The 10,308-nt window shown below is 35.2% G+C and overlaps 1 protein-coding gene across 1 annotated transcript; it reads left to right on the top strand.

Moving 5' to 3' along the window:
• Positions 1–1,029: 1,029 nt before the first annotated feature.
• IAPP (islet amyloid polypeptide) lies at positions 1,030–10,021 on the top strand. Its single transcript, XM_023554167.2, is given in 4 exon segments — positions 1,030–1,147; positions 4,778–4,853; positions 9,589–9,694; positions 9,696–10,021. Coding segments are annotated over 4 exon segments (414 nt in total). The 3' UTR covers positions 9,810–10,021.
• Positions 10,022–10,308: the final 287 nt, after the last annotated feature.

The following is a 10,308-nucleotide window of genomic DNA, read 5'->3' as shown; positions in this document are numbered from 1 at the left end:
TTCCACCATAATTATTTTCAATGTTTTAAAAAAAAAGTATTCTAGAAACTAAATCAGAAACTTAAAAAAAAAATTAAGTTCACTAAGTTTAGACAAATGTTTGACAAACTAACTAGTTTAATAATTTTGGTTAAATAAAAACAGCTGTTTTCTCTGACTTACCATTGTTAAGTACACATTTTTATTCTACATGGGTATATTTTTTCTAACTTATACAAGTTTACTGAGAGAAAAAGCTAGCATTGCTTCTACTAAAATATTTTAAATCATAGAAACAGGAACATTTTATTTAACTAAACTATGTTATAATTCTGACAAACTTTACTTCAACAGTAATTATGTTTTATGGTATGTAGGCTTAAAATATTTTTTAAGATCTTTAAAAAAAAAAGATCTTTAGATAATTTAAAACCTTGGACTGATACTAAATTGAGTTAATTAATAGCTTTCATTATAATTTAATTTTATGTGCTTTAGCTTTTTTTTATATGTTATAGAGAGGATATATATATATCTGGCTCTGATAATGTGTACATTTTTGCCACTTTAAAATTTGTACTATAAAAATGTCATTTTTTATAGTTAAAACTAAGATTTGGCAGGTTTATTTACAAGATTTTAAATATCAAATAGTTTACAAAACTAAAACTTGGTTTTCTCACCAGTAAATGGCAAAACTTTCTTTAATTACTGCATTGCTCTTAATAAAGATTGTAAAGTTTAACTTTATCTTCTACATAATCTGCCTAGAAGACAAAGATACTGTCTCCTCAGAAATTCCTGAGCATGTCCATCATTAGTCAATATGCAGATAATTTTTAGCTCAGATATTCTCAAAGACAGTCAAGCTAACTCATTATACCTTTAGCAACAATTAGCTGAGGGGGGCACAGGGTCTCCGAGGATAAATTATACTTTTGTCTGGTTCAAGTTCGATACCTAGGGCATGAACTAGTGGACAAAGACAAGCCTTTTTGTTGTATATTCATAAACAAGAGGGTCAAGGCCTGTGAGTATTGATTCAAGAACATGGAAATAAAGAGACTAGTAGCTTATTACAGTTTACAACTGGATCCTGTAGCCAAGACCTTGCCTGGGTGCTTAACAGCTGTGGCTACAGCAGCGAAATTAGGAAAAACATCCTCAGGTACAGGATTACAAAGTCTTCTCACTCTGTATATACTTCACGCCATACAGACCCTGCTCAGTCAAGGTAATACTCAACATTTTTTGGCCAGGAGATTCACTTATGCTAAAAGATATTCACCTCTAGTATGGAAAATGATAATATTATGGCTAAGATTAAAATTTTGCACAAATACATCTCCTCAGCCTTGAACAGCACTGAAAATGGACTGGCTACCTTAAATGAAGAAACTGCAGCCATAAGAAAGGTGGTGTCCCAAAATCAGATGCTTTGGGGATAATTACCGTGGTCGAGGAGGTACCTGTGCCATGAATTAAAAGTTAAATGCTGTGTATATATTCCTAATAATGAAGCCTTAGTGAATCACTCCCTCATACATTTACAGTCACAATTAGAATTGGACATCTCAGAGATGATACTTGGTGGGCTGACATCAAGCAGTAGCTCTCTGGATCGAGAGCCTGGTGCAAGAAATTAGTATTGAATTATTATGTATAATAATTGGAGGGATATTTTGTCACACTTGTTTTATTACTAGTGTGAAGAGGGTCTCTACAAGTCAAATGCTGCTCAACAGCAAACAACTACCCTCCAATCCATTTTACACACAACGATCAGACTAAAGTTTTACAAATGCAAAGCAAAGCATGTCACAGCCCTACTTAGATCCCTTAAGTAGCTTTTCAATGCCCTTAGAATAAATCCAAAATCCTTAACATAGTCTTCAGAGCCCTCCACCGTCAGGCCCTTGGTTATGCCTCCAACATCATCTTCACACCATTTTCCCCTTCATTCACTTGAACTCGCACAGGTAGTTTCATTGGCTATAAATACTTCCCCATCACTCCTTGCTTGGTTAGCTACTATGTTTTTCGGATTCAATGTCAACATCATCATTTTTCTTTCTCTCAATATCATATTTTTTTCCTCCACAGTTGTTACCACCATTTTTTATTGCATATTTATTTGTTCGTTTACTTTGCCTTTGTTTCCTCCACAGACCCAGGTTGCGTGAGGATAGTGACTTTGTTTGCTTTTGCATCCCTAGGACCTAGAACAATCCCTGTCACAGAGTACTCAGTAAATATTTATTGAATTAATTAATAAATGTAATGTAAAAAAAAAAAAAAATTTTTTTTTTTTTTTTTACTATGGGACAATTTTTCTCCACATTTAATGTGCACACAATCACTTGGGGATCGTGTTAAAATGCAGATTGTGATTCAGTAGATCTGGTTTGAGTCTGAGGTCTTGCATTTCTAACAGGCTCCCAGGGGATGTGGAAGCCACCAGTGCCTAACCCACACTTTGAATAGCAGGACTAGAGAAGATACAAGGATGAGTGATAAGTGATGTTTGTCCTTTAGGAAGGAGCTCATGATCTGGTCATTGGAGTTGCCATGTAAAGAGACTCGTAATTGTCACCTACCACCTTCACTTTCCTCTGTATAGAAAAAGCACGTAAAACCTGAAGCTATTTGAGATTGGGGTAGATATGGACCCGAAACATTATACAAAACCAACATAAGGTCATATGTGGCTATGACAAAACCGTTCAAAGTATTATAATAAGACATAATACTTACAGGAAGCTATTGGTAATTTAGTATATGGGACCGGAGATCCATTTTAACCAAAAGAATAAATATCCTAGGACAGATGAGAATTTTAATTTCACTCTGCTGCTGAGTAGCCATGTAACCTGAATCATGTCACCTATATTCTCTAAATCTCAGTTTCATCATCCATCAATTGCAGGAACTGACACCCAACTTAGAGGTTGCGAAAATGAAGTGAGGAATCACAAATAAACTCAATAACTGTGCCTGGCATATGGTAGTCTTTAAAAAAAAAAATAAGTTCTCCTATTCCTTTCATAGAACATTTTCCTTATACCCTTACTTTTCCCAGTGGGTAAGGGAGAATCAAGTTTTGACTGTTATGTTTGGCATTTTTAACACCTAAGGGGGAGGGTGTTATTAAAATAAAATAGATAAATATGTGGATTAGACACATGCCATCGAGTCAGTTCTGCCTCATAGTGACCTTATAGGACAGAGTAGAACTGCCACATAGGTTTCCTAGGCTATAAGTCTTTAAAGGAGCAGATCCCCAGGACTTTTCTCCCATAGAGCAGCTGTTGGGTTCGAACCATCAACCTTTCAGTTGGCAGCCAAGCTCTTAACCATTGTGCCACCAGGGATCCTTCAAACTATGTCACTAAGCTTTAAAGAAGTAAATGAAGTTAGATAACTTAAAAAGTTTTACTTAGGGAACTTCTGTCTTTTTTCAACTACACAGATATGCACATTTTTTGCTGACAAAATCTATTTTAGTTGCTAAATATATTAAAGTTGTTATAACTTACAATGTAACTTATGTTTAACTTAGAAATATAAGGAAAAAAGAAAAGAAAAATGTTTTGGATAATATTCAAGGTAACCAGTTATTTTAGCAAACTAGAGAGTACATTGCCAAGTCAACCTATTCATAATTTTCTCATGAAGCTAAAGGTAAAATCTGTTCCTACAAAATGACTGTGATATTTCTAAGCAATAATTAATGGAAAAAGTCACCCTGACTGCATATAGTTATGCAACTGTGTGTAAATACAGACAAACGAATTTGTGGTCTGAAAATTACTTTTTATGCCTTCCACTCCTCTCGCACTCATCGTTATAAATGGGTTTTGTGATTTCTCGTTTATGTCCTTTGTTTATATCTCGGTCTTTTAGAATGTGCGTGAAAGTAAGCCATTTGGGTCACATGGATTTAGTTATATCTCTTCAATGTCCCGGGCTTCATCTTTTCCTTATAGGCACATTTGTTGTTATACTTTATCACCCCTTTTTATGAATTTCTTACTAGATCATCCTTCATTTAAGCCTTGAACATTGACTCTGGTATTTTACAAAGACGGAAAATTCAAACTTCTGCTGTGTATGACACATCATTAACTGCACAGACACTCTGAACCTGTTCTGTTATTATTTACTGATGTGTTAATGTCATAATGACCCATCTGCTTCCGCTGTCCATGAGGAACCTTCTATCTCTAAAAACAAACTAGCTGTGGAAATTAATGAGAGTCTCTCTGAGCTGCCTGATGCCAGAGCTGGGAAAGGTGGGAAGGGTATTTAAGATGGATTGCTAGTTAGCAAGTGGGGGTAAATACCCCAGTGAACACATATTTGGGTTTTTATCATGAAGCTTTTTTGCTGCCAAAGGGGTTTTTCTGATATTGCTGATTCTGAAACATTAAAAGGTCAATGGTTTTCTATCTCTGGGAAAGCAGTACTTATTCAGAGAAAGATAGACTTAGTATTGAATATATGGTATATTTCAGAGCCAAGCTAAGGTGATAATGTACTAGAATATTAATTTTCCAGATTTTTGGAGGAGGAAATTAGGGAAGTAAAAATCTTGAAAACATTTGAAAACTGCTTAAATAGTACTAAGGGTCTGTAGCAATAGAAATTATGATTCTTGTAGACTAAGTAAAAAAAAGGAAGGCCAGCTTGTTGTTGTTTTAATGAGGTTCTAGTTTAAAATTCCGTTAAGTCAGAGCTATTAGAAATTCTTGATTTCGGTGTGGAATTAATTCTTTTCAGAAAATTTGAGAAGCAGTGTGAATCCTGAAGCTGCCAGTAGTTCTCATGGTGCTGCCTGTTGCATTAAACCATCTGAAAGCTGTACCCACTGAAAGGTTAGTAATTCTAAATGCTGAGGTTTCTTGTTAACTTGGAAAATTTGGGATTAAATGTTGCTACATAAATAACAACCTTTATGCCATTAGATTCCTGACGAAATCATGCTTAAGAACAAAACCGTAAGCTGTTAGTTGTTCCTTGAACTCTGTGCTCTCTAGAGAATAATGCCAGTGGCTGATGAATTTCTCTTATAGAACCTCTGACAGACAGGAATGGGTTGGATGGTGTCAGTTTTGTCAAGAAATAGGCTGTTGGAATTTAAGAAGGGCAAAGCGAGAACGAGAAGCAGGAAAACCCAAAAAGTAGCAATTTCTACTAGGTTAACCTGATTCTGAAACAAACTGGAGAATACCTAAGTAAAACATGTATTTTATATCAGGTGGAATTTTATTGTATATTTACATAAATTTTCTTTTTCTCAGAGAGCTTTGGCAATATCCAAAGCTTTTACATCTCCTTTCGGAAACTGAAAAATATGGAAATAATCAGGGAGCAAATTAAAGTTTTTAAGAAGTTAGAAGAACTAGTTAAGGAGCCATTTGCTGGTTGGGGATTCATTCTATATTACTAGCTGTTCTGTTAATGAAACAGAATTATATATAAAATAAAAATCATTCTCCACGAGATTTCTTCTGAGTTGCTCTAAATATAAATTGATACTTCTTGAAAATATTATAATTAAGTAGCAGTTGCATCAGAATATCCTAAGAAGATATATTTTGAAAAGTGTTGTATCAGCTAAACTGTAATTTTTAAAAAGTCTAAAAACTAGGTCAGGTGAAAATGTCAGCAGGAATTACAAATTTCAAACGGCACGCCTTTAAAATTTTAATTCACCACTTATTTCAAATTCTTAAGTCTAGCTCCATGCATATGTCATAAATTACATAATGAGGATTTGTTTGTGCCTGATTGATTTTGACCCCACATAGTCTCATGGGACTGAACTTAAATACTCGAACAAGGAAATTTAAGTTTACTTTTGAAAGGAGTTTGCTATAATTCACATTAGAACTCTCCACATTAAAATGAGCACCATCTTGTCTTTATCTTCCTTTGGGGTGTTTTTTTGTTGGGATAGAGGTTTGTGGCCATATGCAGAGAATTCTACTACACCTACGTTTAACAAATAGCAGAAATCATCAGAAGATTTTCTTTGTTGTTCAGGGCTTATCTCATTTACAGGGTGTTCTTCTCAGAACTGTTTGTAATTTTCCATTGACTTTTTTATGGATAAAAATAACTTTAAAACTGACATGAAGTTTCTGATAAACCAGCAGAACAATTGGATGATGACAAGAAAATTAGCAATACTACTATTTCTGTCTGCATCTTGAATCTTTCATTAAGGCATTTGCAATGCATCTTTAATCAAATTGTCTACATGGAAGTTTTCTTATGAAGTGAACGTCACTCAGAAATAAGATAGTACATAACATTACTGTCAGTTTATTTTTGTTTCTCTCTTACTTTGAGTTGTTATTAGAAATGCTTCCAAAACATTCTAAAAATTGCCTTTTAATGTGTTTCCTGAAATTAGTGTCTTTGGTCTTTTTTTTTTTTTTTTTTAAGGGGGAAGGTTTTATCATCCTGAGCTGTGTCAACCAGGTAATAGTCTATCAGTCTCTGAAATGGCTGAGTAAACCTATGTAGAAAATGTCTCAAATTTTAATTAAACACCCCTAAAAATTATTAAAGGTAATATAGATTTATTATTCCATGTCATTTTACTCATGAGATTCAATCATCTCTTTTGTGAATTTTCCAGCTTTTATACATATATGAGAGGGGATTAAGAAGGAGTAAATTATTTTACTAAATAAGCATGACTGAGGCAAAAGGATCACATACTTGTCCATCAACTATTTTACACTCTGTTGTACATATCTGCCTGGCATGTAATCAGATGGTAGTTAAAAACATAATTACATTGGGGCCAAATTAAGCTCACATAGGATACCTCCAAACACAAATGTTAAGAGTAGAGACCAGGGACAACCAACCAGACCATTTTTAAAATCCTTGAAACAGATGTTTTTAAAGAGACACTTCAGGAGTTAGAGTTTGACCTATAGTCATCACTGTTTAAAATCTCTTGAAATCAAGAATTTCCGTGCGTGTCTGTGCTTCCAAGTGGCTAGCATTAGCTGGGAGGCCTTGTCTGCCCAGGTGATCGATGAGAAAAGACACCTCAACGTAGGGACATAATGCTTCTCACTAGCCATTTCAGCCACCTTTTTTATCTTAATGATTGTTTTGGATAGAATCTTGTACATGTTGAATAGTATGCTTAGATGAAAATTCTTGTTTGGGAAAGCAGTATTATAATTTAAGGAACAACAGAGCTGAAGCCTCTTAATGCTTCTTTTACGTAGCAGAACAATGGCCCTTCTAACTAACTCAAATACCAAACCCATTGCTATGGCGTTGATTCCAAGCCCTAGCGACCCTATAGGACACAGCAGAACTGCCCCGTAGCCTACAGAACTGGATTACCCAGTAAGCACAGGCCAAATTGGGCCTTCCCAAACAATTTGCAGTGCACAGTTTCACCTGTCCCCACCACGTCAAAGATGTGAAATTTCTCACCACACATTAGCAAGTAAATACAATTAACCCTGTGAGTACACTGCTCAGTGCAAACCACTGCATACCATGCTTACTAATCCAACCTTGATTGGGTTTCCAAGGCTGTAATCTTTACAAAACCAGGTTGCCACATTTTTCTACCTCAGAGCAGCTGGTGAGTTCAAACTGCCTACCTTTAGGTTAGCAGCCAGGAGAATCATTCTAAAACCTCTTATTGACCTTGAAACCAATTATCAAGTTACCTCTCAGACATTTAGCACATAGAATATTTCACATTCTGCTCCAGATAATTTGCCAAACGTATTTTGGGACAGACATCCCTTTGAACTTTACCAACCTGACCCATAATTTTCTTTATTACTTAAATGTACTAGTCTGGAATGTCTGGGCCATATTGCAATTCCTGCTGTTTTTCAGGAAAATTTTATAATCTTTAAGAATTTAATGTTCAATGTATACAATAACTGATTTAACCCTTAAAAAGCATTAAATCAATCTTTTGAAATGCACATTGGCCATGCATGGTACACATGCAAAGAGAAATAAATAATTGAACAGATAGTATGCATAAGATTGATATATAGACCAGTTAATTAGGTCTCAGAGTGCGTTTCCTTTGCCTGAGTAATTGGTTTGTCAGCATATACTTACACTCAAGAGATATCCACATCATCTGATGCTATAAAAAGAGTTTTCTGTATTTTAGAGGAAATATGGGAGTAAAACTCCTAAAGTTTCAGATAAAACTTAAAAATTTTTGCCTTTAGGCTATCTCTAAACAGAAATACGGCTAATGAATCACTCCACACACGAAACATATGCACTGAGATAAAGTTCACTAAATTTTGTCCCAAATTATCTATCTCCACTGGCTTCCGGACATTGAGTTTTAGCCCCACACCTGCACTTCTTTCTCACTTTACACATACCCTAAGTTTCACCAATGTTTTGATTTCTATGGAGAAGAAACTAAAACATTTTCCTAGCTTTCTTAATAATCAGCAAAGAAGTAATGTTATTCTTCTGTATCAATTTACAATACCATTTTGAAAACACATTTAAATAAAAGGTAATATAGAAATATAGAGCCGATATGAATAATTTCTGTAAGTAGAAACAGAAATTAAAATTCAAATGGATTATTTAATCATCATTATCATTTCTGATTTACCTCAAATAGTATTATGCAGTTGTTCCAGGAAGCTGAAAGACTGTGGTATATATTAATACCACTGACATAAAAAGTCTTTTGGTTTTAACATTTAACCTAGTCCTATCATTAAAACTGTTAAAAGCATAGAAACCAAGAAGGTGGCAGGAAAACGGCAACATTCATGTATTTATGCTAAGAGTAGGAAACTCCTACAACGCAACAGTCAGATGCCTGAACAAGTGAAAAATCTGATTTCCTTGAGACTTTATAATACCTGACATTTCCCTCATAACACTCCTAATTCAATGATCTCAGGGAACTTAAGAAAAATAAATAGTCCTAATTCTTGTTGAAAATATTTGGGAAATGAATATACTTTTTAAAAATTTCCACATATTCCAGGTTACAGGTACACTTTACATTCTAAATCCATTTTTTACCAGTTACCGGTTGCCATGGATTTGATTCTGACTCATGGCAACTCCATGTGTATCAGGGTAGAACTGTGCTCCACAGGGTTTCTAAGTCTGGGGCCTCTCAGAAGTAGACTGTCAGGCCTTTCTTCCAAGGCACCCCTGAGTGGGCTCAGAGGTCCAACTTCTTGAATAGTAGTTGAGCACTTCACTGTTGACGCAAGTCCATTTTATGTATGGGGAAATAAATGCATCAACAAGATTTAGAAGAATATCAGACAAAGACCCTTTTTTTTTTTTTTTCACTATCTAGAACTTATTCTGAATTTCCAAAGAAAGAATCATACTAGAAAATGCAATACTGACTATAACGGAGTGTGCATTATATAATTTGCAAGTTAAAAATGAATTCTGTGGCATCTTTAGGGTGTCAAAAAAACCTGTCAGTGGTCCAAATATTTTCAACCCAAAACATTTAGTTACCTATGTTAGAACATTTCCTTTAGTTTTCATCATATAGCTGTATCCTTCCAGATATAAAGCCTCTAATCTTTCATATTTGTTTGATGTTACCAGTCGTCAGATGGAAAAACGGAAATGCAACACTGCCACTTGTGTGAGGCAACACCTGGCAAATTTTCTACATCATTCCAGCGACAGTCTTGAATCCGTCCTCCCTGCCGACCAATGTGGGATCCAATACATATGGCAAGAGGAATACAGCTGAGGTTTTAAACAGAGCCCCACTGAATTACCCCTTTAGAGGTCTATGGAAATCCTGGTGGCATAATGGTTAAGTGCCATGGCTGCGAACCAAAGGGTCGGCAGTTCGAATCAGCCAGGTGCTCCTTGGAAACTTTATGGGGCAGTTCTACTCGGTCCTATAGGGTCGCTATGAGTCGGAATCGACTCGAAGACACTGGCTTTGGCTTTGGCTTTTGGCTTAGAGGTCTATGTAGCTCTGCAGTTCTCACCATTTTATGTGTAAATTCTCTACTGATTTTGTATGATTTGACAGTGCCTTTTTAATTTCTACCGTGAATATGTGAGTCTATGTGTCCCATGTTTCACTTATCTGACATACATAACTGTTTTGTTAAGAACTGTTTTAAATTTATTAGTAATCAAAGTCTTACAATAAAAAGCCAATGCTCCTAAAAATTGAAGTGCTCATTTCTTTTGCTTGTATCTTTGTGACCTGAATTGAAAACAGAGGAGGAAATGGTAGCTTGAAACTTGGTAAATTCTTTTTTTCTGGGTAATAGTAAAGCTGGGGCCCTGGTGGCGCAGTGGTTA

The sequence above is a fragment of the Loxodonta africana genome, chromosome 4, assembly GCF_030014295.1.
Source record: "Loxodonta africana isolate mLoxAfr1 chromosome 4, mLoxAfr1.hap2, whole genome shotgun sequence".
In the NCBI taxonomy this organism is placed as follows: Eukaryota; Metazoa; Chordata; class Mammalia; order Proboscidea; family Elephantidae; genus Loxodonta; species Loxodonta africana.
The sequence above is the reverse complement of the archived record's forward strand: the minus strand, read 5'-3'. Positions and strand labels throughout refer to the sequence as shown.